The 27,957-nt window shown below is 50.2% G+C and overlaps 1 protein-coding gene across 1 annotated transcript in view; it reads left to right on the forward strand.

Moving 5' to 3' along the window:
* The window catches only part of Znf618 (zinc finger protein 618), a 78,457-nt gene that overhangs the window by 6,922 nt on the left and 43,578 nt on the right, over window positions 1-27,957 (forward strand). The window contains exons 2-7 of the mRNA XM_055611720.1: window positions 10,189-10,448; window positions 19,842-19,919; window positions 20,464-20,502; window positions 25,622-25,711; window positions 26,524-26,559; window positions 26,652-26,729. Of these exons, the coding sequence (XP_055467695.1) occupies window positions 10,280-10,448; window positions 19,842-19,919; window positions 20,464-20,502; window positions 25,622-25,711; window positions 26,524-26,559; window positions 26,652-26,729 (490 nt within the window). The 5' untranslated portion in view covers window positions 10,189-10,279. The remainder of the gene's footprint in view (window positions 1-10,188; window positions 10,449-19,841; window positions 19,920-20,463; window positions 20,503-25,621; window positions 25,712-26,523; window positions 26,560-26,651; window positions 26,730-27,957) is intronic.

Below are 27,957 nucleotides of genomic sequence, written 5' to 3' on the forward strand. Positions count from 1 at the left end.
ACACACACACACACACACACACACACACACACACACACACACACACAATTTAGCACTTGGAATATGGACATGGAGCCTTAGGAAAGAGAGAGGTATGCGGTAGTATTCAGGGTGCCTCACACACATCTGTCCTTTGATCTTCTGAACTGTTTTAGTGGTCAGCATTGCCGTTCCTGATGTCACATGAAGAGAAGGTCAGTGGGCAGGCTAGTGTCTGGTGGCCACAGCTGGTGGCCAGCTGTGCATCTGGTTTCTCATCTTCAGGGCCCTCATGAGCCAACAGCAGGGTCTGGAGGCTGCATACTTGAGCAGTCTCTTGTGGGTCTGTGGGTTGCATGCTTGAGCTAGGTGCCCTCTGGAGGGTGCTGCACTGAGAGATGGCTAGATACAACAGATCTTAAGATCTGGCTGGGGAATGAGGAGGAAACACGGCAGAGGGACGGACTACCAAGCATCTACTAGCATGGCACTGGAAGGTAGAGGAGCTGCCATGCTGTGAGGGGCGTCTCCCCCTGGCAGCCCTGGGAAGACGTGGGTGTCAGCGAAGGAGAAGGAGAGTGGGTTCAGTCACAGCCTCATCAGGAAGTAAGGTCGATGTGCAGAAAGAGAAGGCCGATTCTGATTCTGAGCCCTGAATCAGAGGGCTGATTCAGGCTGCCTGAAGAGTGCCCTCTGGGGTCTGTATGTGTCCCTGTGTTCATGTCCTGAGGCAGGTCTGTGCAGGACCTTGGGCACAGACCCCTCCCTGGCTTCTACTCCCCATTTGCCTATTCAAAGGTTGCTGTGTGGGCACAGTGGCTGGGGCTGCAGTTCCATTAGATGTGAGAGCAGAGAACACGGCACAACTCAGAGTTACGGGGCTGCCAGGCCCAGTGGTGAGAGAAGGCTACATATTTAGTGAAAATGCTCCTAATGCTAATCCCTTGTAATGGCCAGGTCTGGGTCAGGTTCCCATGTGTCCAGTACCAGTGAAGTAAGCTCCCACCAGCTTTAAGCAGAACACCCCACAAGCTGAATCTTGGCACTCGTGACTTGATGGGGTTGCCTGAGACTCTTGCTTTTCCCTGCTTTAAACTTTCAATTAACCAGGGAATTTTCTCTCAATATTTAAATCTTAATGCTGTCTCTCTGAGCGGCAATATTACTCAGTGTTGTGGCTGACTGACACCGTGCATTGAAGAAAATTAAGTGCCTGAGAATTATTTCAAAGTAATGATGTATTTATGCATTGTAGGTTATTTTGAGTTTCTAGAATGTTAATAGTTGTTTAATAGGTTAATAGTTTTAATGTATTAATTTAATCTTTTCTTCTTAACTATTAAAACGTATCAGCGATACATGACAGGAATGGAAGCATAGACAGTTTGGAGTGTTACTGAGGGGCAGCCAGTGGGGCAAGGATTGGGAACAGACAGAAAAGCAAGCACAGGCCCAGGCTGGTCCCGGTTCCAGCCTGACGGCTCGCTCAGACTCCGTTGGCGCCCTTCCCGTCGCTCAGTCAGAAGTCAGTCTCTTGGCTCTCTGTCCAAAGGAACATTGCAGCGCGCGGCCACTTGAGCCCATCAGGGGTTGTGAGGTTGGCAGTGGGCACAAGCCTAGGTGGTTTTCTCTCTGGATGTGAGCACCCTCCGCTCGTCCCTGTGTCAGCCCTGCATAGCTCTGGTGTCTAGTGGGTTCTCCACCACCCTTACTTAGGAAGGCAGCAGAAGATGGGGTCTGGTCTGTTTCTCAGAGTTCCTAGCCAATAGTTTGACATTTCTTTGTTCAGTCAACAGGTGTTTTACCGTTTCCTTTTCTTTTGGCAAGTGAAAACTAAACCTGTTAAAATAACTTAAAAGCCTTAACTTTGGAGTCAGGCAGACCCACACAGCATCTTCTTTTTGTCATTAGGTTGCTCTGGGACCCTGCAAAAGTCATGTTGTTATTCCTGTCCCTGCATTCTTACCTGAAATGTAGAAAGCCTTGTTAGGTGCCGTACTGGACAGCCACATCAGTGAGATCTGCTCCCCACACCGTGTGGGCCAGTCTCATCATCACGGCATCGTCACCGGCTTCGCCTCTGTCACATGTACTAATGTGTTGAAGTCTAGTCATTTTCTGTTTGTTTCATTCTCTCAGCAGACTTGGCTGCTCCCCAGGCCTCAGACACAGAAAACAAGCGCAGTGAGCGGAGCTGTGACCTCCGGATATCTTTCAGAGTTGCGTGGATGAATGCAGATGGGGGCTTGAAACAGGGCACATTAGAGTGGGGTAAGCCTGCAGGCTTTTGCCCTATTAGAGGGGCCCTAATCAGCACTCAGCAGTGTTTGCCATGGTAACCCCACAGTCTGAAGAGAGACTGTCAGTCTATTACAGGTATCCAAGTGTTACATTTTAGACCCCAGGGAGAATGATGCTTCATCTGGGAGAATAAAGATAAGCCGATAGTAAAGGAACAAGGTTCATTCATTCACAAAATTGGCCTTCTTGGGCCAGTCTCCAGCCCACAACACATAGAGAGCAGCATGCAAGAGACATCCCTCAATGCTGTTCTAAAGAGTCCAGAACAAAGTACCATCAGTAGTGACAGGAATGGCTGTCCACAGAGAGGGCTTGGCCTTGTTGAAGGATAGGGGTGCTAGCTGCCATTGACCTCCCCAGTGAGCAGGCTCTTGGCTGGCCACTGCTGTGTGCTACTGCCATGCCAGGGACAGAGAATCAGTGAGACCCACTCCTGGCTTCTTGTAGCTCACATTCTAGTTGGAGAAACAGATGATGACATAGACAAAGAGATTATAGGAGATGTTTGTTGTGAAAATACTAAGGAACGGTGAACGAGTTTTGAGTCCAGAAGTGACACGACCTGGAAGGAAGTGGCAGCCTCACTGTGCCTGGCTGTCAGACATACATCTCAGAGCAGTGAAGGAGGAGAGACAGCCATGAGGAGTTACAGCCAGACAGGAGGAGGGCTGGCTCAGGTTGTAAGGGGAGTTTCAGGGCACACTTTGCAGGTGGACTTGATGAGATTTGTTGGGCATGTTGGTTGGGATTAGGGCAATGGGAGATAAGTATGAGTCTGGAATCCAGGCAAGAGCGGTTAGAGGGTGGCATCTGTCCACTAGTCAGAGCGGGGAGGACTGCAGCTACAGTCTCACACTAGGTGTCTTGGGAAGAGCATTGGCTTGCAAGGCAGGACTGTCCTGAACAATTGCTCAGCTTCCGATCTGTCACATTTGAGGCAGCTAGTAGAGACACAGAGTCGGAGCCAAGTAGACGCTTGTATACATCAAACGGTGGAGGCAATCCCAAGCCAGAGGGGTTGGTTGTCCTGAGCTTTATCGTCGTACAGTGAATATTTAAAAGTGTGAAAGCCAGAGGTAGACATGGTCATGTATACCTGGCACCCGCTTGCAGGTGGAGACTGAGACAGGTTCAGGAGTTCAAGGCCAGCCTTGGAAAGTCCAGAGCTCACTAAAGGGGTACATGTGGATAAGCATGAAGGGGCTCCACAGCTCTCTTTGAGGCATGCTGGCATACAGAGGCACGGAGAGATGAGAGCCCCACAAAGTACACAGGAATGGCCAGTGGTAGGAGGCCCTCAAGAGTTCAGTGCAGAGTGGGAGGAATGGTTGGGTAGAGGAGAGTACACACACCATCAGTGGCTGAAGATAGGATGCACATTGGGCGGAGACTGGCAGGGGACAGTTGCTTTTAATGACATAGAGGTCACAGGACTTCAGAAAAGCAGCTCTGGGCATTCTGTGGAGACCAGGGGTCCTATAGACTGAAGAAGTATTGCCAGGGGCAGGGTCTGTGATAACCCAGTGGCAGGAAGCAATGATCCGACTCAAGTCATCAGTGGGAGCGCAGCTTGGTGGGGAATGGCGGAGCTGATCTGAGGCCAGCCTCTGCAGCAGGGTCACAGGCCCCCAAAGGCATGCAGGGTGTGGTTCAGTCCATTTCACATCTCTGCAGCTGTACGTTCTAGAGAGAATAAACACAGCTGGAGTCATAGTAAAAGTTTTATTCTGGACGGAGTTGCACACGGCACTGTTTACATGCTGCAAGAGAAGCCTTTACCCCCTCACCATTCATGCTGTTTTAAACATATGAGCATCAGGGTAAGTGACACCTTTGGAAGAAGTAGGGTGAGACTGGGGGTACAGGTGAACATGCTGCTTCCTGTCTTAGAGTGAGACACACCTGTGCATACAGAGTTCACCGCTGTGTGGGCTTTAGCCATCTCAGGTAGAGAAACTGAGTGCCAGAAGGCTGACATGGTATCACTCTGCTGATGGTCCCAGCCACTCAGGAGGTTGAGGCTCAAGGACCAGTTGAGCTCAGGAGTTGAGACTGGCTTAGGCAGCATAGTGAGACCCTATCTCAGAAGGCAAAAAGGTTTGTAAAGTCAGTCCCAGGGAGTTAGCAGCAGAAGCAGGGGTCAATCCAGGGAGTTGATGTTGCCATTTAGTGGTGCTGGGTAGAATTTTATTTGTTAGTGGTTTTTGGTGAAATGATAGAGAAGTTCTGCCTCAGAACAACATGGTCTCAGGCACCTAGGATCACCCGGGACTTGTCCTCCAACACGCCCAGAAATTGCATGCCTTTGGCCTTGGATCCACTAGATAGCGGTGTCTTAGGCTGTTTGTGATAACTGAACAATAGGAGCCAGAATTGTTTTTACACTAAGTTGGTCATCAGTAGGATTTTATGACTGTGGGCGTGTCCTTTATTTACCTGTGTGCACTGAATTGCTGCTGTGTGCCAGGCCTTGTGCTGGAGCCTGGCTGTCTTCTGGGCTTTGGGCTCCCCATCTGGCGGCAGGACTTGGAAACTCAGCTGGAGTGGGGGCTAAGACTCAGAGGAGGAAGAGTGTTTCTGGGATCTCTGGCAGAATGTTTTGGTGCAGGATACTGGCCACATGCCTAGAACAGTGAGCCAAGAAGAAGATGAGTGAGAGCTGGGGTTAGAGGGAAGATAGCGTTCACAAACTCTGCTCTTGGAGCCGTTGCCTCAGAATTCCTTCTACAGCATGTTTGTTTCTTATGGCCTGTCCAGCAAGGTACAGTAGCTTCCCTCACAGCCCCTCCATTGCTCACTCCCTGGTTCCATGCCCCGAAATAAGAAACAAATTCCAGAAATACATGGGTGGTAGAGCTGTGGGGCACAAAGAAAAAAATGCCAACACAGCCCAAGCTTCAAGCATACACAGAGAATCTTGAATACATGTCTCACAGGTAGGGAGGGATTGTTGTACCTCAGATTGTGTGGCTTATAGCAGAAGAAGTTTATTCTTGCAAAATCTTGAGCTAGCATTTAGAACTCAGTGGGCCAGAAGGTTAATACTCACTCTAGGAATGCTTCCCCCTGCTACTGGCAGCTGTCATTGGTCCTTGATTTATGGCAGCATCTACCCAGATGCCAAATAAGCTTTCTTCATTTCTCTGGGACCTCTTCTGCCTCAGATATCTGAGCTCTCAGCAACACTTGCTAATGCGTATAGGATGAGTTCACTTCCAACATCCTTACATCTGTAAACATTTTTTCCCAAGTAAGCTCACAGTCAGGGCAGGGGAGATGGCTTAACAGATAAAGCACTTGCCATGCAGCATGAGGACCAGGGTTCTTACACAAAAGCCAGGTAGGAGTGGGGCATGCCTGTAATCCCAGCACACACTGGAGGGGTGGGGACAGGGACTCCTCAGAGCAAGCTGGCTAGCCAGACCACTGATGGCTCCATAAGCTCTGGTTTCAGGGAGAGACCCTACCTCAATAAAGTGGTAGTGATCAAGGAAGATCCAGTGTCAGCATCTTGCTTGTAACCCCCCCAACACACACACGTATGTGTGAACATGCATCCATACATACACATTGAAGAAAAAAACATGTTCATAGCTTTTGTGGTTAGGATGCAGATATATACACCTTTTGGGAACCTCCAGTTGTCCCACAAATATCTATATATCAGGAAGAAGCACAAATATCTATATATCAGGCAATAAAGCAAAGCTGTTTCTATTCCTGGAAATGGAAGTAATGGGGTCCTAGGCCCTGCCCTACTCAGGACCACCCTTGCCATCCTAGCCTCCTGCTGCCTGGGAGCCTTTGCAAAAGACTTCCTAAGCCTTCGAGGAACACGCTTGAGGAACCATTAACCAAGAGATGGCAAGGAAGTTTTGGCACCTGCTTGGGTGAGGGACCCGTTTGGTCTGGCCGCTCTCCAGCAGTCCACACACGCAGTAACCAGAGACCAGGGATAGCAGGTACTTACTGAGAAATACCCTTTTAGTGCCCGTCTTTGGATTTTATGTTGAAGTGTGATTCGGGTTAAATATAAAATTCACAGCATATCTTGAGCAACTATTTTGTAGTTATCTATATATAAATCTATTTTACAGTGACACAAATAGAATAGATTATGGAGTGTCAGCATGTAGATAGATTCCGAGTGCTTTTCCACTAATATACCTAATGATTCGTGCTGAGAATATTCAAGGGCTCCACTGTACATTTAAATGGATATAATTAAAATAATGAGCTCTATTTTAAAAAATGATATATGAAAAAAAATTTTAAGAAGTTGGAAGGAGCTGCGCCACTAATTCAAAGTGATCTAAGTACTTGTGATGCCGTTGTTATTAGGACACCTAATTAAATGTGGAGCAGCTGAGGAAGAGAGGGGTCTGGGCATGTAAATCTCAGTGCAGGAGTTGGAGAAGAGATGGAAGCTGCCTGTGTCCTTGGCACCACAACCATTTACAGAAGGGGAGCTGGTGGCTCTATGCCATGCCGTTGTGCACACTTGTGGTGAGAAAGTGGTTCTCGTGGCCCCCATCTTCTGGAGGCTGAGTCAGGGGTCAGGCTGCTCACACAGCTGCAGCTGGATTTGCAGGGCAAGCTCTTACTCATTTAGAATGTGGCAAAAGTGGGGAGGGGAGCATGAAGAGGTACCGCCTGCCTTCTGCAGGTATGAATCTACCTGCCCTTGGGAGGAAGTCTATCGCTCTTTCTCACTTCAGAACCCTGGTGACTTGGCTGGAGGTCCCAGGGCTTAGGAGATGTGGCCTCAAGTCCTGAGCTGTCTCCATGCTCTGAGTCTCCCTATGATATACTTCCACCAAGGCTTATTGCAGATGGGTATGGCTACCTTAAGCATGGATCCATCTACTGTCCCAGTGGACCCTTGTCATTCACAGCTGACAGAAATCCTGTGCCCGTTCACCAGGAGGCAAGTCTTCTCTTGATCATTAAGCAAGTATGGCATTTATGGAGCATCTCCTGTATGCTAGAGATACGGGGGTACACAGGCTGCTCTTGGAGAGTGGATGATTTGGGGAGGCATTAATGGACAAGACATTTTCAGATAGTAGCCAGGGCTGTGAAGAAAATAGAACAAGGTGATGACTGAGAGGCTGGCCAGTGAAGTCAGAAAGGGGAAAAGTGTGCCAAAGAGGATGCATAGGCATGCTGGATAGATAGGGGAGTCACTTGTGGGAGGAGCACATGACTTCTGCAGAGGGAATATGGCTCCATTATGCTGGGAAGGCTTCAAGGTGGCTGGAGTGACATCATGAACCACTGTCTTAATCATAGTGATAACTACTTGAAATTTGTAAGGATATCTGCTTCAGGCCAGCCCCCCCCCCCGACTCCTCAGAGATGTTCCCCCCTTCTAGTCTCCAGCAAGGACCCTCACAATACACACATGGAAACGAAGGCTCAGGGAGGGTTTTTCAACCAACATTGCAGGGTATATGGGCAAGCAGGTTAGGGTTACAGTGTCTGTCTGACCCATGGTGCCTTTTTCCCCCATGGGATGGCCTGGAACCAAGAAGGACCTTGTGATCAAGACGGGGCATGGTGTCTGTTCAGGGTGGGTAGTGGGGCTGAAGTTGAGAACATGGTGAAGCAAGCTGGGGAGGAGAGAGTGATGTCCCTTCCTATCCTATTTCTGAGCTTTCAAACCTAAGAGATCAGGACTCAGCCAGGCCTTTAATAGCTCCCTTCATATCTGAAAATGTGATTCATGGCCATTTTTATCAATCAGTGTGTTAATTTCTGGCTCCTGGGCAGCTCTGGTTCTTATTCCTTCTCCCAGCAGTGGCGGAGCTAGGGCTTGGAGACCCATGAGTTGAAGGCATTGTGTAGGCCGTGCGCGTCTGTGCTATGTAACAGTCTTCCCTTGAATCTTCTGTCTTCTCTCTAGCAGTCTGTCTCTGTTGATGTGAGAAAATGCTCAAGGCTGAGTAGTTTATAAAGAAAAGAGGTTTACTCAGTTTGCACTTGTGGAAGTTCAGGAGCCAGCATGAGCTCAGCTCTGGTGAAGTCTCCTGGCAGATGGCTTCATAATGATGTAATAGCAAGTCATTATTAATGGGCCAAGTACTCCGCCAAGTGTTTTCTGTTTGTTCACTAATTAAATCTCATGTGACAACCCTGTCAGATGTGCTTTGCAGATGAGGAGACCCTGACTTCCAGGTGAGGTGGTGGGTCTAAGCTTCACATCTCAGAAGCAGCAGCCATCCCTGTGTTGTTTTCCTTGGATGGTGGTAGCAGACTGCCTGGGTGATTAATGGAACACCAGGGCATAGTGTTTAACCAAGCTGGAGATTTGAGGCCAACTCAGGGGTCAGGTGGCTCGGAGGAGGGCCCACTACCAAGCTTGCAGACAACCACTGTGGCCTCCATTGGAGAGAATGACTTTTGTACATTTATTTATTTATCTTGGAGCCAGGGCATGTTATGAAGTGTGTAGAGGATAGAGAGCAACCTGTTGGAGTCAATTCTCTCTTTCCACTATGTGGTGACAGGCATGAAACTCAGGTCATCAGGCTTGGTGACAAATGCCTTTACTGGCTGGTCCAAGAATGTCTCTTATAAGTCACTAATCTCATCATGAATTCTCCTCCATGGTGATCTCATTTAACCCTAATCACCTCCTGATCATTCCAGCCCCAGAAGCAGCCATGTTTGCAGTTTGGATATGAACATGTGGATTTGGAAGTGGGTGGGAACACTTAGGTTCAGAGTACCTCCCCAGTAGCCTTTCTCTGTGCCTCCCTTGCAAGCATGCCCTCCAGGATTCTCTCTTTGCTCAGCATCAGCCCCTTCCCCCTCTGGGAGCAGCTGAAGCTGGTCAGCTCATACAGTCAAACAATTGCTCCTCAACTATTGGAGCTGTCAAGACCCAGAGAACATGGCTTATACAGGTCTACACAGCGGGACCGGGTGGATCCAGGACCAAGTCCCAAGCCCTGCCTCCCCCTCTCCATGCCTTCACAGGGCTCCACTTTGCTTGTCATGTGGCCAGGCCTGAACATGCCTTGAGTCTAGGCTTCTCAAAGGGCCAGGCATAGACAAGCAATATCCGTGGACCTGGAATGAGATTTGATTTTCATCCTTTGTGTCTGCCTTGTCTTCCTCACCTTCCAAACAGAAGTTGTGAGGATACTTCACCTACTGAAAGGATGTGGGAGCCATGGGGAATCATGTTGAAGGAGTGACATGGGTGTGGGTGCCGGAGCCCTGGCTCTATGTGTTCTCCTGTGCCTGCTTTTATGACCTGGGCAAGTCATGGCTCTGTTCCCAAGTACAGAATACTCTCAGCTTCCTGCCCAGTTCCACCCAACCTCAGTTCCTTGAGGATGTTGACCATTTGGAGAGCAGTCCTGTGCTAAACCATTGGCTCTAGGACACCCTCACCGCAAGAGCCTCTTGGGACTGAGATCTCCCATCTAAAGTGGGAGTAGAGAAGAATTTGGATGTGATCTGTGGCCCTGGTGCCAAGGAACAGAGACAGCGTGAGATACTTGGCATGCTCCGATCGCGCTGCTCAGAGTGCTGTTGGCAGACTGCAGTTTGGCCAAGGTTTGTTAGATCTGCAGAGTCTACTGCTGGCCCCTGCTGCCTGAACCAGACCAGGCGTCTTTCGAGTCTGCAGCTTAAAGTTGGACGGGGATTCATGCCCGGTAGCCAGAGGGTCCTTTGAGGTCACTTGTGACTCCAGTTGTGAAAAGTATAGACAGATGGCAGGTCAGCTGGGCATCATTGAGACCTTCACTTACCCAGATGTAAAATGGGGCTGTGTGAAAGACCAGGGAACACCCCTTTTAGTTAATACACAGACTTGCTGTAAGTGTAAATGGTCCTATGGGACGATGCCAGCATCCAGTTCTGGGTTCCCTCTGAACCGCCTTTCTTCTTTCTCAGGGAGCGCTTGAAGCGCAGTCAAAAGAGCACCAAGGTGGAGGGCCCGGAGCCAGTGCTGGCTGAGGCTTCTCTGAGTGCTGAGCAGGGGACCATGACAGAGGTGAAGGTGAAAACAGAACTACCAGACGACTACATACAGGAGGTCATCTGGCAGGGCGAGGCCAAGGAGGAGAAGAAGGCAGTTGGCAAGGATGGGACTGGTGACGTGCCTGCCGAGATCTGCGTGGTGATCGGTGGTGTCCGCAACCAGCAGACCCTGGGTGAGTACCTGAGTGAGGACTGGGACCAGGGTGGAAGTGTGTGGCCAGAAAGGCTGGCATGTCTGAGTGAGAACCTTCTGTGGCTTGGTCTGCCCCAGGGAGAAAGGATTGCTCCTGAGAGTTGCCTTTCCTGGTGAGTTCTAGCCTGGAGGGTTCACTTTCTGCCTGGTGTGACAAGAGCCTTTGCTTCTCTCAAGCTCTTGTTGAAGTCAGATATTTGGAATGTCTGCCGTCCCAGTGAATCCGTCACGCCTTGAGGTCCCCAAGCTCCCATTGGGGAACCAGCACAAGTCCTTACTGCTTGCTTGGTATCTCAAATGGATGTCATATGTGCCTTGTCCCTGACTTGTCCCCATTGGGGACATTTGGGGAAGTTTCAAGTGTAGGTCCTGGCCAACTTTTGATCAGTGACAGATATGTGCCTTCCTGTACCTGCTCTGAGGCAGGGATTCCCCCCTTAAGCCTTCCAGGGGACTCCCACTAGTGCCAGCTTCAAGGACTCAGATGGCCACAAGGCACTGATAGATTGACAGCATTTGTCGGGGGAGCCTGCAGGACAGGAGGTAGGGACTATGTCCAGGTGCCCTACAGCACAGTGCTTGGCAGCCTCGAGAGTCACCTCAAGTGCTTCAAGTGGCTTAGCACTGCCAGCTGTCTGCACAGATCCTGTGCCCAATATGTGAACATCTTGGTGTGGTTTCCTTTGGCTTTCAACACTGGCTCTCACATTGGCTTGTGAAATCTTCCAAATAAAACATATCGGTGGCTCAGCATTGTTCCATAAGCCAGCTTTGAACACAGCTTTGCTCCAGAGGTCGTCCCTAGTCTGGCCCCACAAGCCCATCCTCATCTTCCTTGAAGGTTACTATGCCCAGAGTGTTCCTGGGCATGCTGTTCTCTTCTGAATGGTCATCTACCCTTTATGGTCTGAGTCTGGCCTGCCCCTGCTGACTAATAAGCCCATCTGTCTTTGTGGCCCACAGAGCCTCATGGGAAGGTGCCCTTTGTTTCCAAGGTTCACCTTCAAGCCCTGATGCCTCTTCTCCTTAGCTGCTGGCCTCGGCCTCCTGCTCCCTTCCAAGCTCTTATTCAGTGGCCAACCTGGGTCATCACAACATCCCACGACAGCCATACTTTTGTGTCTCTCTGACTGACATACCCTATTCAGCTGGCTGCAAGGAAGCCATAGCAAATACATTCTCCATTCTTAAGGATTTCTTAACAATGTAAGAAATCTTTCTGATTCCGTATGTAATTCAGATGGAAAAGCTCTGGCAGGCAGCCCCGTGGTGGATCTGTTTGGAGTCGGTATTCAGGGACCTGAATTTTGATATAGCTTTGAGATATGCATCTTGTGCCTGTTCCCTGCTGAGTTTGGGATTCCCTAGAGGCTGGATCCCTGGGACCCTCCTGATTTCTGCCCCACTCCTATGCTGCAGTGCTAGCAAGGTGCTGGCTTGTGGGAAGCTATGTTGCTTGTGGTACTATGACTGTCAGGATGTGTCTAGGTGACACTGCAGTAATAAAAGGTCGCAAAAATAGTAGGTCTTGGTAACTCAGAACCATAAAAATGTGTTGTTGTTTTTTTTCTTGACACCATCCAGTGTGGCTCACTCAACGGGCTCTACTGGTCTCTAGACTCTAGCACAAGGTAGCCATTTTCACAGATGGCCAGATGGCACAGGAAAGCAAGCCCTAGACAGACTCAACTAGGCCCCTGACTGCTAGAGCCAAAAGGAAGAGGCATAGCTTCCATCTACAGCTGTCAGAGCAAACTATTCACATGGCCCCACCTCATCTGAGGAGGCTAGGAAATAGCCACATCCCACAGGCAGCATGAAAGACAGTTGAACATGGGAAGATGTTTGGTGGGGATCCTTGATTGACCTCTGCCCCTCAACATTCACCCCACAAAGCCAAGGCCCAAGCTTCCTCCATGATCTATGAATGGAGAAGAGGGTATGCCCGTATTACTGGTGAAGGTATGTCAACACTCTTTAAGCCCAGCAGCCATCTGTCCAGGAAGGGTAGCTAGCTGAGTGCACATCTGGTCGGGAAGGCCTCTAGCAGGCAGGCCAGAGAAATATGGAGGGCCTTCCCTGAGCCAGCAGCCCATACAGTGGTGGCCCTGGGCCCTCAGGCATCCTGCCAGCCAGAGGTGCTCATTTCCCACTCAGCTGCTGCTCAACAGCCAGGTCTTACTATCCCTTCGTGTCCTCATTTGTTAAATGAGGACCCACCCTGGCCACCTTATGGATGTGGTAATCAAATGGTAGGGGACAGAACGGTGTTGACCGAGGAGCTCGTCTCTGTGGTGCTGGTGATGGAGAGCACATCTAGGGTCTCTGACTCATAGTGTGAGGCCTCTGTGTGCCACGGTGCTCACCATACACTTTCGTGTGTCTTGTGAAGGTAGGAGATGTGCTAAGTGCTTGGTGCTGTGCCCAGTGACGGGCATGCGGTGGTACCACCAAGCTTGCAGTGGTACAGTCTGAATGTTGACAATGTGAAGAACCTCTTTAGTACCTGTTCTTCTCCCTAGTCTAAGAAATAAGCCAGTGTGACGTGGACTGGGGGTGGGGATGAGAAAGAAAGGTAGCATCAGGTGAGTTTCTGTTCCCTTCTAGGTTGGCCTCTTAGAACCCAAGTCTTGAGTATCTTGGGTAATTTCCCAATAACCTGCCCTAAGGTTACCCCAAGGAAAACCACCCTTTGGAAAGCTCTGCCACATAGGACCATGTGGCTCCTCTCCTGTCCCCAAGGCAGGTCCTCCTTGTTGTGCGGTTTATACAGAGGGTCAGACTCAGAGGAAGCTGTCCTGACCTTGTCAATAACCGAGGAAGCCATGGAAAGAACCCGGGGACTGTGTGTGGAAGAGAAACACACTTAGGGAGCTCAGTGTTGAGAATCTTGAAGAATGACTAGCTGACTGTTAAAGACTGCGCTGGGCATAGGTGTGGACAGTGGGGCTACCATGCTATCACTTGCCCTGACCCCTCATTTTACAGGGAGGCAGATCTTATGGAAAGGAGGAGAAGTCTCAGCCACACAGCACACTGGTGGCTTATTACTCCTGTTTCAAAGAGCCCACCTCCTGATAGCATCTGCCTTACCCCTGCTTTTGAGCATAAGTGAAGGGCAGCAGGAAGTGCTGGTCTGTGTGCCTTTCTGCCGTGGGATCTGAGTGTGCTGAGTTCATGTTCCTGAGACACTTGCACTGAGCATGCGCTTTGCTCATCTGGCACACTCTGGGCTCTGTTACTGAATAGAATAATGCCCCTGTTCAGTCACACAGCTCTGGGCAATGGGAGCCTCCCCAAGTGGACCTAAGCCATCATAGTTTTTCCAGTGACACAAACATTATCCAAGGCATCTGCCTTGGTGGAAGCAGGGTTGTAGCCACATGGATGACATTGGCCGGGAGAGCCCTGCTGTAGGTGCTGCTAGAAGGTTGGCTGCTGCCTGGAGAGGACTTGTGCTGAGAAGGCCATGTCTTACTCTTAGCATGTCAGCACAGTTATAGCTGGCATGGGACTTATGGATCAGACCCAAGGTTCATTTTTTTTTTTTTTTTTTTTTTTTTAGCAAGAACAGAGATGATACTGATACAGTGTTGTTAGACAAAGCCAGAAGTGAATGGATGAATTATCAGATGCCTTGCCCATCTGACAAGCTGTAGGCATAGCTCTGCTCTATAGCCTGGGGTGGGGCTGGAACACATGAGGTTTTAGGTCCTTTATGAAGAGTGATGTGTGCAGACACACACACATGGAGGCACAACTGTTGGCACTCCCGATTCCAGGTTTGTGGTAGGCATCGTTAACTGACCCCTCACACTGTTCTAGCAGCGTTCCTCAGAATCGTCAACACAGCACACTGCCAGTCAACTGGAATCAGAACATTGGAAGTGGGAACCTGTTTGCTATCATTGTGCTAGATGGAGATAAGGAAGGCCAGCTGGGCTTACCACATTCAGGACGTCATTGTGGACCATTTTCTGGTCCCAGGAGATGAAACTGGCAGCTACTTATCCTGGTTTTCAAAAATGTACTATCGAGCAAGGGGTGTTTTATGTTCATGGAGAAAGAGTGAGAAAACAGTCGTTCCCCCACTGGACTCTGCTTCTTGTGAGTACTAAACCCATCAGGTCATTTCCAGGTGTTAATGCAGTGTAGGGAGGGACACATGGGCAAGCCAAGAACTGTGTTTCCTGGAGAAGCAACAGAGCCTGTAGGGAACAGGGAATGGGTGATGGAGGCTAGATACCCACCTATGCGTTTTGGGGGCACTAAACATACCCATTCCTGGAGGCACAACTTGTGTGAAGTGGCCACCAGGACACCGTTCCTGACAGGAATTGTCTATAACCAAACATAACCTGTGAGGCAATGAGTTTCAGGTCCTGGAGGTGGGCAAACAGAGAGGAGGGATGGCAACCAGCCAAGCTACAAGAGGGGAATCCAGGGTCAGATGGAAACAGATTCTGCAAGAAGGTGTCCTGGGTGTGAATAGCATTGCATGCTCAAAACCATCCTGGGAGGGGGAGTAGAGGAGGAACAGGGAGCCCCAGTCAGTAGGAAGCCTGTGGCTGTGGCTCTGGATGGACTGATGAGTTCTATAGCTCCTCAGACGCAGCTATGTAAGCTTCGGTCCTTGACAAATCCGGGAGGCAACGGTGCCAGGTCCTACTTGATAGTGCCAGCTGATACTGGGTTTCCTATTTCAATAGGCTGTTGGCAGGGTTTGGTGCCTGAGCCTGCCAGAACCAACACTTAGGTTTTTTACTCTAGGCACGAGGGAAGGAGGAGTCCTGGCTGCTCTGCAGGCCCAGTTTTCTCTGCTGTTGACACTCCATCTGGGGTAAACTGGCTGGGATCTGGCTGGAGGATCCCCGTTGGAAAGGGATCTTGGCTATATGGTAGGAGACCTGGGATCTACCCCACTGTGTCTGGAATACTCAGTGGTGTAAGTCTGCAGGAATGTTAGGGCAGGAAGGAAGCAATAGTTGTCAGAATATCTTGAAAGGTGGACTAAAACACAAGCTGGGTTCTGACATCAGCTCAGCTGATGAATTAAAACTTCCCAGATGACTGCAGTGACAAGAGGAACCCCATAGGCCACTGCATTAAACACCCTTAGTTTAAGCCTACTAAAATAATGTCTTTCATTGTTCACCAGCAGTAAAGGCTGTAATTCCTAGAGTGTTGTATTGTTTTTTAAAGGTGGCGTTTCGGAATAATCACAATGCCACTGCTGTTTGGGGTCCGCCATCACCACTTTATAAAACATGCAAACAAGCTCATCTTCAGCAGACAGAAATTTTATGTCTTCCTTTTTTTTCTCCTTGAACTCCTGTTTCTAGTCTACCTCGCCCACAGGGTTTTACCCTAATGTAATACACTTCTGTGCTTGGAAGTGTTTTATTGATCACTGTTTCACAGTCTTCTGCCACAACAAGAGGTACATAAATTGAAATGGAAATTTCCTGGGTCATAAAGCTCTACATTTTAAAACCTTTTAATTTTTCCTCCAGATTGAGTTCTGATTAGCATGTGGTTTGTCAAGAACAAATTTAGATAAATAGTAAGTGTAAAAATTTAAAAAAAATAATCAAAAACACACTTCTCGATGAAACAGATATGGCTTTATTTCTTTCTCAGTTGGCTCATGCATCTGTGAATTAATATTTTTACTACTAGAATGAGACAGGACTTGGCCTTTGTTTCATGCTGATTTTTGGTGTTTGTAGGGAAAGTGCTTGGAGGGCTGGAGCATGTGAGCAGGGAGCTGGAGACCCTGGGATTTGCTTCATGGTGTCACTTGAGTCTTTGAACTTCTTCCAAGACATATGCCAAAAACCACATGACGGTCCATCTTTAGACAATGTCTTTAATGTCTCTTCATTTACAGCTCTGTTAGACTGTGTGTGTGTGTGTGTGTGTGTGTGTGTGTGTGTGTCTGTGTAGAGGCCACAGGACAACCTCAGGTACTCAGGGATCATCCTCACGTACCAGCTTCCCCCCTTTGGATTCAAGCAGGGTCTCTTGTTGCCCCAGAACTCACCAAGTATGATATTCTGGCTGGGCAGCCAGCACCAAGGATAGATCTGTCCTCACCTGTCCTGTCCTGTGGACAGCATTAGGACTCTAAGTGTGCACCACATGACCAATGTCTTTACACGGTTTCTGGGGATCAAATTCAGCTCTTCCTGCTTGCAAGGCTGGTGCTATTCCAGCTGAGTTGGCTCCCCAGCCCTATTTATTAGTTTTGAGACTCTGTAGCTCAGTCTGGCCTAAAACTCACCGTGTAGTGTAGCAGGCTAACCTTGGACCTGCCATCTTTCCACCTCAGCCTCCTGAGCTTGGGGATTATAGGCGTGTGCCACCTCACGCAGCTGCCAGCATAAGTTAGCAAGGGAGGAGGTTGCCACATGACCCTACCTATTCCTACTGTGTGAACCAGGGACACTGAGGCCCTGATAGCCCGTGTGCCTGGCCATCCCCTTCTCTAGCTGGCCTTGGCCCTAAAGCTAAATCATAAGGCATTCTCCAACATTAAGGGCTCTTTCTGATTTCTTACGTAATTCAGATGGAAAAGCTCCGGAAGGCAGCCCCCACGGCGGATCTGTTCGCAGTCGGTATTCAGGGACCTGGAGTTTTGACCAAGCTTTGAGATATGAATCTGGTAGGTGATGGCTGAGGGACATGGCCTGATCCAGGTCAGCATGGAGGGTGGGCACAGCTGGCCATGGATGCCAGTTGTATACTCTGCTAGTATCTCAGGCCCTTACCCGTACCCAGGTAGCCCTTGTGAGCAGATTTGAGTCTTCCCTTAGGGATGACAGGCATCTGGACATCTGCTGGTCTAGACTCTCAGGATGAGTTCAGCAAGGCTTCCTATGGATGACATACAGCCATGGGAAAGGGCAGGTCCCATAGCAACCTATGTTTGGGACCTTCATCCTCCCCTGCAGGACCCGTAGCATCTTGGTGCCTTGTGTCTCACCAGCACAGGGCCATGTGTTCAGCATTTCATCTGTCACTGTTGGCCATGACCCTCCTTCTCCTGTGAGTGTGGAAACTTAGTTCCGAAGAAAGCATTTTTGAAGTGCTGGTGGTCACCACAGCTACTTATTGAGTGCCTGCTGAATACCAGGCCTTATCCTGAGGACTCATGGTGACACCACTCCTCACCCTCATGGGCATTGTTCCCCAGAGAGGAATCCTGGAACTTCCTGGGAGTTTTCCTGATTTGTTGTCAGTGAGTTGCACCCAGTTTTGTTGCCCTTACTGCTCAGTGAGGCCTCTACTCTGGTGAGCTTCCCATTTCTCTGCCCATTTAATACCTTCCACACACAGGGACCAAGGGTGATTGGAGGGTGAATTTGGGAATCCCTTTTGCCAGCATATGGTGTTCATCCTCACTATGTCGGGGTTGGGGAGGTGGTCAGAGGCCTCACACAAGGCAGCTCACACCTTCAGCTCTCCATAAGTAGAAGACATGGATTGCCTTAAATGAATTGCCTCTCATACATTATAAACAGGGCTGACTCTATAGACTTCACTCCTCACTACAACTAGCCCGGGACCCTACCTCGAGCCTTCAGGTCCTATTCCGGCTGTCACAACACCACCACGAAGTTATCCCCATCCCCGTTGCCCCATCTGCCCCTCATTAGATGGAGGGCAGGGATCACATCTCTCTCACTGCTGAGCCTCGATGCCTGGCCATTGCAAATGTTCAATAAATCTTTGGTTGGTGGAAAGAAGCTGGCAGAAACTGTTAGAGTAGGCGGAGGCGTTCAGAAGAAAGTCAGGAAGTTATCACTTAGTGATTGATGACTATAATAGCAAGCCACCATGGAATACCCCAGCCACAGGGCTGAAAGCGGAGAGATATACATGCTCTAGCCACTGCTGGTTTGTGTCTTCCCCAGCGTGGCAGAGCGATGTATGCACAAACCCCTAAAAGGCAACGTGCTGAGTGCTGCGTGGCATGAGGATGGCAGTGGCCCTGGAGTGACTCTGAGTAACACAGGCACTGGCCGCTGGCCCCTAGTACTTCCTCCGTGCCAGTGGCTCATGTGCTCTGTCCGTGCCTTGCTATCTCTGTGAGAGCTGGGAGCCCCAGTCCTGTAGCCCGGTGAGGAATTCAAGACTCAGACAATTAAGGTGAGTCCAGGTGCAGGAGCGGGATGAGCATACAGACTCTTCAAGGCTGCCCAACAGTAGAGTCTCTGCTTCTAGGCATAGAACAAAAGTGACAGCGCTAACTCTCACTCCCCGTGTGCCTGTAAGGGATGTGGTCCTCCTGTACTTAGTCTTCTCGTTGGCCCCTTGCCTTCTACAGAGAAGAAACTTTGTGAATGGCAAAGCCGAGCACCTCCTCGGGGCCTGCACTAAGGAAGTGATACTCCCCACCTTGCCTGGCGGGTGTCGGATGTTCCCTGAAACAGTGCATGCCCAGGCTCCCAGACCCAGCAGCTCGTGTATGACCATCCTGGGACCAAGACTTGCACATGCTTCCTGGCCTTTCTGTTGGAGAAGGTGGGAGCTGGGGCCAGGTAGCCTCAAGCCTGCAGGAGGGCTCCGCCCAATGGAGACGGGCAGGCTCCCTGCTAGGTTAGGTCCTGTTGGCTGGGTTCAGCCTTTTCGCCATGGACCTTGTCCCAGGCCCTATATGGTAGGTCATTTTTGGGTCCCCTTGAAGGTCAGATGTTTTACTTCTCTGCACTGGGAAAAGGTTCCAAGGGCAAAAGTCAGTTTTTTTTGTGTGTGTGTGTGTGTGTGTGTGTGTGTGTGTACATGTGTGCATGCATACACATGCTGAGGGGCTGTTCTCTGTGTCTGAGAACACTGTGGTACCTTAGCAGGTGTGGACTGCTGTTCTTGTAAACTTGTCTATAGTGGGACTGGACAATTGCTAGAGTGAAGAACTGTCCGGAGGGAGGTGAGCAGACCAGAGCCTGTAGTGTCTGGAGAAGTTACTAGGGTCAGGCCGCTGGCAGGTGCAGAATGGGGGCTGGAACCCCTGTGGCCTGACTTGAAGCCTGTGGTCTTCGTCTCTGACCCATGCTGGAAGCAGGTCATCCTGAAATTAAGGAGTGACATGGTTATGATGCTGTGGCTCATCGCAGAAAACGCTGGGTTCCTCTCCTTCTTTTCCGTCAGTGTGTAAGTGCAGGTCGTAGTCATGGCTGTCCCCTTTATCCTACAGACATGGTTGCAGGTGGATGCAAAGCCCAGACTTCATGAACCCCAGCTCTGCTGTCTCTGCTGGTCCTCGGTGCCCTTTTGTCTACCAAGGCAGCATCCCTGCCCAGTGACACTTGTAGGTCCTGGGCCTGGTGGTGGCAAGGTGGCTGATGGGCCCTTTCCCCTGCTGTTTTTTTAGGATCCTATGAATGCGGGATCTGTGGCAAGAAGTACAAGTACTACAACTGCTTCCAGACCCATGTGCGGGCTCACCGAGGTGAGTGGCACCCAGCTGTCCTGTGCTCTGCCTGCTAACCCCAGAGGCCCTGAGAGTTTATCCTACTTCAGCCATAGGAGGGGTGGCCATGAAAAGCGAGAAGCCTTCTTGATGTGGGAAGAATGATGGGGTGGGGGAGGGCAGATGTCAGGCCCCTGGTTTTGGCCTTGAGGACTTTAGGGATGCTCAGCCTTGCTCTGTTATCACCTGCCCCTCCCCCAAGAGGCCATGAGCTTATAACATCTCATGTTCTTCTTGACAACACAAGAGAGGGGCCAGCAGCTCTTTCCCATTCTGAAGTTCAGGGGAGAAACGGACTGGCACTTGCTTCTCCTGAGCCAGGAGGCCGGCCCTCCTGGTGTTGAGCCTCAGGGCAGAAATGGGCCTCTGTCCCTCATGTCCCTCATAGCATCCGTGGCTGCACAGCCCTTTGGGACTCCTCTCAGCTGCTCCACTCAGTCTCTTCCTTGGCACAGCCCTGTCCCTGTCATCATCCTTGCCAGTTGGCTACCTCCTTCCTCTCTCTCTTCTTTTTCTCTCACAGATACCGAAGCCACCTCAGGGGAGGGAGCCTCCCAGAGCAGTGAGTACTTTTCCACCTCCTGGGCTGGTGGGGATCAAGCAGTGGGCATGGAAAGCAGCTGTTCCTTCCTCCCCAGGACAGCCTTTGAGAAACACATTGCTGGAGCCCAGGCTTTGGGACCAGAGGGGCCCTATGAAATCAGAACAGGCCTCCTCAAAGTGAGTTCCATAGGATGCACATTCCGAAGAGGAGGATCTCAGAAAAGGGTTCTCTGTCCACGTTTGGGAAACCTTGAGCTGTGCCCACGTGAGCATAGGTGACCTCTTTGCTCTGGGTGTCCTGAGCCACCATGAACATCTCTAGGAAGAACCTTCCTGGACCCTGGCTTATGGGCCTTGGGTTCTATAGTCTGTGCTGAAGTACAGTTCTCTCAGAGGACTCTTAGCCTTGGGCACAGTTGCTCCTTGCTGCTTTGTCCTAGGGTTCCAGATGTTGGGCCCCTGTGACGGATGCTTACAGGTCCTCCTTACCCTCTCTCCAACTCTAACCCCATGGGATGGTAAACAGACAGCTCCTGGGGTACGCTCTGAGGTGACACCTCTACCCTCCCATAGCCTCCAGCCCCTGCCTCCCGCCCTGTGCACAGCCAGAGCTTTAGGAGTTCTACCCTCAGCGACTGTCCCACATGGGCGTATGTCTAGTCCATCAGAAGACTCAAACGAGAATGTTCTTGGAGCATTGTCCCTGACAAGTCTGAAGCAGAAGCTACCCAGATGCCCAGCGTTAGGGGTGGCTGAGCAAATGCTGTCCGTCGTGGACTGCATGCAGGAGTGAGGGTGGATGCGGTCTAGGTGCCCGCGGTGTGTGCACAGTGAAGCCAGTACAGAGGGGCTCATCTGCTGAGTCTGTCAGAAAGCACAGGCTTTGGGGGACAGGAGTGCTAATGGAAGTCAGAAGGCTGGGCACCCCTGAAAGGTATGCCACCTTCCTTTTCTTCAGCCAAGGGTCCAGTTCCACAGTGCTTCTGTGGGTGGAAAGAGATCAGGATGCTTGCTTAAGACCTAAACACTTGGTTCTGTGTGGGCCAAGAAGTGTTTTCTGTAGAGGACTGAATGGTGAGAAGGTTATACTTCAGAGGTATGGCATCTCCATCCTCAGCCGCTCACTCGAGTGGAAACTTCAAGAAGACATGAGGCTAGAGTCCTACAGTAAAGGCAGTGGCAAACCTGGCCCAGGGAACCAATATGTCACCCTGTTCATTGTGTTTGTTACACCATTATAACATGCTTAAGGGTAATAAATGTTACCTAAAACAAAGTAGGTTAGGGTATAAGCTAGCTTGAGCTGAAGCCCTACCTGAGGCAAGACCCTGAGAACATTGTTCTCGAGTCACCCACTCTAGAGAGGTAAGCAAAGCTGATATGGCTCCTCTGTGTTTAGCTTGGCTAGACACCTGACAGACTATGGCTGGAGGCATGGCAGCTGTCTCTCCCTGCCCCGCCCCGTCCCTGGCTGCTTCAGTAGCTCCGCCCTTCTTTTCTGGCCCCTGCGGTCTGCCTGTGGCCAACCACACATTTAAAGACCTTCTTTGTTTATCCTTCCTTCCTTGGCTATTCTGGGTCCCTGGCCTCCCTGGAAGCCTGTCAGTGGACTGTGTGCTGTGTTTGCTCTCCACTGTATGGGCTCCCTGGTGTTGGTGCTGTGGTAGGAGTATTTTTAGACCTTTCCTCATTTTTTCTTTCCTTCTGTATGGGCCACTTTTTCTCATGGCTGGAGTGCCATCTTCTCTGTCCCAACCTAGGTCAGTAGCAGCAGTGCTTTGTGTCTAGTGAGCTTCTGAGCTGGCCTTGGCACAGGCTGTAGGGCACTGGAACTGAAAGGCTCCAATGGAGAATATCAACCCCAGCCTGCTGCTCTGCACATGAAGACCCCGAGTCCCAGGAAGTGGAAGTTGTGAGGCTTGTTAGCAGCAGAGGCTGGCCTGGTTAACAGGTCCTTATACTTAGTCCAAGGACCTGCCATGCATTTAGCAGGGAGATGGCCCACTCATACACAGACATAGAGACATATCCATCCAATCACACTTCCTTCAGGATGAGAGGATCAAAAAAAGACCAGCCCCCTGCCAAAAACTCCTCTAGTTCCCAGTTCATCTCCTAAGTCTTATTTGAAAAATCCTGCCAGGTGACATTTACCCTATTAGTCAGGTGGTAGCCATTGTGTTCTGTCTGATTTAGGGTTACTATTTGCTGTGATGAAACACTATGACCAAAGGCAACCTGGGGAGAAAAGAGGCTTATTTGGCCAACATTTGTACATTACTGACCATCAAGTCAGGACAGGAACTCAAAACAGACAGAAACCTGGAGGCAGGAGCTGCCGCAAAGGCCATGGAGGGGTACTACTCACTGGCTTGCTCCCCGTAGCTTGCTCAGCTGCTTTCTTACAGAAACCAGAACCACCAGCTCAATGCCACTCTCAGTGGGCTGGGTCCTCTGCCATCAATCACTAATTAAGAAAATGCCCTACAGCTGGATCTGGTTCCTTTCATTACAAGGAGCTGTTGTTATTCCCATGTCACAGAGGCATTTGGGAATGTGTCCAAAGTCACTCGTACTTTTGTCAATGGTAGAGTCTGGTTTGGGCTTACCTGTCTCATCCCAGAATCTGCCTCCTCTAACAGGTTCATGGTGGCATTCCTGAGATGCCAAGCTCTCTTGTGAAAACATGTTCCACTGGCAGACTACTTTGGGAATAACTCTCTTCCTCTTCAACTCCTCCATTAAAATTCTGGAATATGAGGAGACAGTGTAGATTCATCAGGGTGGATGGGGGTAGGTTTCAGTGTTAGGAAGCTGAGGGGGGTGTCTGGTTTTTCGGAGCTGGTAAATGCAGCCTGTCGGGAGAGGAACAGACCCACTGACAGGAGAGGCCATGAGAAGAGATAGAAGCAAGCAGAGTGAGCAGCTTCAGAAGGCAGGCAGCTCTGGGCAGTCTGAGCGAGGAATGGCAGGACGAAACCTCATCTGGAGTTAGCCTTCAGGTAGCTTTCCCTGTTGGCATCCAGAGAAGAAGATGGAATTGTGGTAGAAGCTGAGGCTTTTGGACAGAATGGGAGGAAAGGTTTTTATCTGAGCTGTCTTGCATGCCATGGGGAAAGAGGTGATGCTGAACTAGAGTCACCTGATCAGTACCCCCCACTTAAAAAAGTAATATGGAAAACAAAGGGGTCAGAAACCATACCTTTCATCTCATACACCCTCAGCTCTCCGTTGGAGGATACTGGTACTCAGACCCTGTGAATATCTACAAACGCCTAAGCTATGGCTCCTCAGGTAGCAACAGTTCATCTCTGTAGTCTTTTTTTTTTTTAAGATTTATGTATTATTTATACAGGTTTCTGCCTGCATATGTGCCAGCAGGCCTGAATACGGCACCAGATCTCACTATAGATGGTCCTGAGCCACCATGTGGTTTCTGAGAATTGAACTCAGGATCTCTGGAAGAGCAGCCAGTGCTCTAACCTCTGAGCCATCTCTCCAGCCCTATGTCTGTAGTCTTGACAGCTGCTAAGATACCTTGAAAGGCCATCATTCCAGGGATGATGGGTAGGGGAAAGGTAGCTAATGTCCTTTGTGTCCCTGAGTTCAGCTGAGAGAAGAGACAGAAAACTTCCCACCCCATTTCAGGGTGGTGCAGCCTTGGCACAGAGTATGCTGAGGGACAGGAAATGGGTCCAGAGCAAAGCACCCCTGCATGGTTTATCTCCACAGAGAGAAAGGATGTGTGCCCTGACTCAGCTTTAGCTTGAACTTAAGTGAATATTTGGTCCCCAGCTCTCTCTTCTTCCCTCTGTATGCCTTGAGCAAGCTGCTGTAGCTCTGCATGCTGCCTCGGGACCCTAGGGATACAGGCTTGATGGGCCCTCCATAGGTCAATAAGAATACACACACTGGGTATGAGCCAGTTCAAATACAAGAGACTGTACCCTGGAGGGAAAGGTATAGGTCTGGTTCTGCTAGCTTCGCTGTGGGAGGCCTAGAGAACAGCAAACTTGGGACAGTGTTAGCTGACTTACTGTGCAGCACAAGTCTATAAAACTTAATGACTCAAAGCAGCCAAGTCTGATTTTCTCCCAGATTCTATGGTTGGGAATTTGAGTGTGGCTTTTCAGGGTCCTCTGGCTCGGAGACTCCCACAGTACTACAGGTAGGTTTGGCCAGAGCTGTGGTCTCTTCCCAGGGCTCATCTGGCAGGGGTTTCTTCTCGGTTTGCTTGAATGAGGAGTTGGGGGTTGCAGGACTCTCTCAAATTGTTGGTCTGAGGGCCTCAGTTCCCAGTAGCCACTCACAGATGGCCAAACTCAACTTCTTGATGCCTGCCTCTATGTCTCCATGAGAACATAGCAGCCAACCATAGCGTGAGCAGGGGCAGGTAGCATGTGCAAGGCCAGCATCCTGGCTGCCTATCACCTAACTTCCAGAGTGACATTCCCATCACTTTGACCCCATTCTCCTAATTAGAAGCACCTCAAGAGAAGGAGTTACACAGGATGTCAACACGAGCTACAGGGGTTATCAGCATATCTTGAAGAGTCCACCTTACTGTAGGATTTGGGACAGATTTCTTCTGTTTAGTTTGCTCATACGTTAATGGGAGACTGCTTCTTCCCTCTGTTGAAAAGACTGTTTAACCCAAGGAAAGGGCTTGGCTCAGCTGACTCGCTCACAGTTGCAGCTGTCCTTCACCATGAGAGCTGAAGAAATCATACTCTTCTGTGACTGGGGATGAAACTCATCAGAACCAGGTTCTGGAGACCTCAGCTCTCATGGGGAAGGTTTGAGGGTTGGTTTGAGAATCAGGGCTCCCAGTATCTTATGAGTCTGGATCTCCACAAAGGACACCTGCTGTCACAAACCAAGCCATGTAGTCCCAGATTGCAATCTAATGCTGCCCTGGAATGAAGTCTGAGGGAGGTTTGGAGGGGGACCCAGCTAAGCATGGAGGAGGTGCTGCTCAGAGGTCCAGGAAGTGAGTAGGACCACACCCTTCTCTTTTCAGAGGAGGCCAGACTGGCTTGGTTCCATCTTGACTCCAGGGTCTGGTGCACTGACCAGCAACCTCATGCCTGGTGACCAGTGTTCTGCTAAGCTCAGCGTCTTTCTGTTCCTCCCTCCAGACAATTTCAGGTACACGTGTGACATCTGTGGGAAGAAATACAAATACTACAGCTGCTTCCAGGAGCACCGAGATCTGCATGCTGTGGATGGTGAGTCAGGCCCCTCACTCTTGGGAGTCACACCAGAGAAATGTCCTTCCTTAAGAACACTCTCCCCACATAGTGCCAGAGCCCTGAGGAGAGGGACCTACCGTGCAGGATTCTGAGATAGGAACATCCCTTCATGCCCACATTCCCTTCTGTGGCTGATTCATATATAACTGATGGTTTTTTATAGGTCAAAATGGGTGTTGAAACTTCATGTCTGGTCATTTTACAATTTTGTGTTGAGTGTTTGTATTTTGTAGTGAAATTAAATCAATTTCTTAAAGTTAATAATGTCCTTTGAGCATCTTAGATTGTAGATGTGGATATTAAAACTTGATATATAAATTCAAGTCATTCATCTATAGAGTCTTAAGACTCCTATCGAAAGGGTTAAAGCCCAGGAAGGACTTGAGGTTCCCTATCTAGCCCTACACGTCAGCACTGAGTGGTGATATAACACCAGGGATGCTTCTGCCGCCTGCTTCCTGCCTCTACCCTCACCTCCCTTTTTCCTCTCATCCTCCTTTTCCTGCTCTTCCATCCCTGCTATGCCTGCTAAGGAGTTCTGAGCAGCAAGCGTCTAAGGGTGGGCCCCTGCCCCTAGTGAGGAGGAGGCGGAGCAGGCCGGGATGGGATGGGCCTCCCTGGGTTTTCTTAAGGGCCAGATCCAGCCTCCTGGTGTCCATGAAGACCCATGAAGCTGGTGTCCAGGCTGCCCCATGAAGCTGGCTGGCAGAGGTAGCAATGGCCAGGGACTAACTGGGCTCCTGTTCGCTTTTTTCCTCCTGTGGCTGTCGCCTCCCGTCTGGGTACAGTGTTCAGTGTGGAAGGGGCTCCCGAGAATCGGGCAGGTAAGTGTTTGTGGCCACCCAATTTCTCTGTGTCCAGCTGGGTTCCTATGTCTTGGGTGACCAGCATGCTAAGGCCATGTGTTCTCCCACAGACCCCTTTGACCAAGGTGTCGTGGCAACTGATGAGGTGAAGGAAGAGCCTCCAGAGCCTTTCCAGAAAATCGGACCAAGTATGCGGGACCCTGGGGCCAAGGGCTGGCTGGGCTGGGTGAGGAACGTGGGCTGAGCTACACTGCTGGGAAGGTTGTGGCCTGAACCTTGCAGCTGTGTGCACACCTGCCAGTTGGGCTGGGCAGTCTCAGGATATTAGCTTTCAAGGAGCTGCAGAAAGTATGTGGTCAAGGTCAGGGCAGTGAAAGTAGTCGGCTGGCAGCTGCATGTTAGCTTTTACTTCAGCCATTTATTTATGGTTTCCCCTTAGTCTGTTAGGTACCTGAAGTTCAGCCTCCCATAGCGGTGAGGGCAACACTCCCTACAGACTTGGTAGATGTTAATGAAATCACAGACTGCTTGTTAGAACAGTTCTGGAACATACCAGGTGCTCAGAGGGTGATGGCTGAGGTCATTCGAGGGACCTCTCAGTGAGTAGGGCAGCCATCTGCAGACAGAGACACTTATCTCATAAAGCCCCTAAGGACAAGAACCATGCTTGTAACTTGTATGTCTTTAGGTTGTACTCATGTGGATGACAGTTGTGGCCCTTCACTTGGGTAATTCCCGTGGAGATCGGGGTGTGGGACCAGAGACAAGTGAGTAGACAGTTAGAACCCAAAGCACCTAGGGATCTTCAGGGGTCAAAGAAGCTCAGAATGAAAGTTGAGAGGCTTGCAGGGCAGGTATAGGTGGGGATGGAACCCCACATCACATGCAGAGCTGGGGCTGGGGCTGGGGCTGGGGCTGGGGCTGGGGCTGGGGCTGGGGCTGGGGCTGGCTCTAGCAAGGGAAGGAGGCACAATGCTGGATTCATCTTAGAGGACTCTGAGTTCTAGGAGCCACTGTCTAGACTTGGTGTTTATGAGGCTGAGCCAGAGTTCAGGATGGAGAGGAACTCAGGAGAGGAACTCAGGTGGAGGAACTCAGAGTTCAGGATGGAGAGAAACACACGGCTGCCAGGAGGAGACTTCCATCCAGCCCTTCAAAAAGTTCCAGCTTGTTCCTTTCACCTGTTTCCTGTGCCTTGGTTACTATCCTGCAAGAAGAGGCATTTCTTTATTGATTTCAACTGTTTGTTACGACAAGGATCCAAGGCTGTTTATAAAAGCACACAGCAAAACAGACTGAGGCAATAAGGAAATCTGATGAGCTAAGGCAAAGGAGAGCGGTGTGCTGTGCAGAAGGAAGCTCTCCCTGGTCTTGGAAGGTTCCAGATGCCCTTGGGGCCTTTTCTTCCGCCCATCT

The sequence above is a fragment of the Psammomys obesus genome, unplaced genomic scaffold (assembly GCF_907164565.1).
Source record: "Psammomys obesus unplaced genomic scaffold, mPsaObe1.curated_primary_1811, whole genome shotgun sequence".
NCBI classification, from domain to species: Eukaryota; Metazoa; Chordata; class Mammalia; order Rodentia; family Muridae; genus Psammomys; species Psammomys obesus.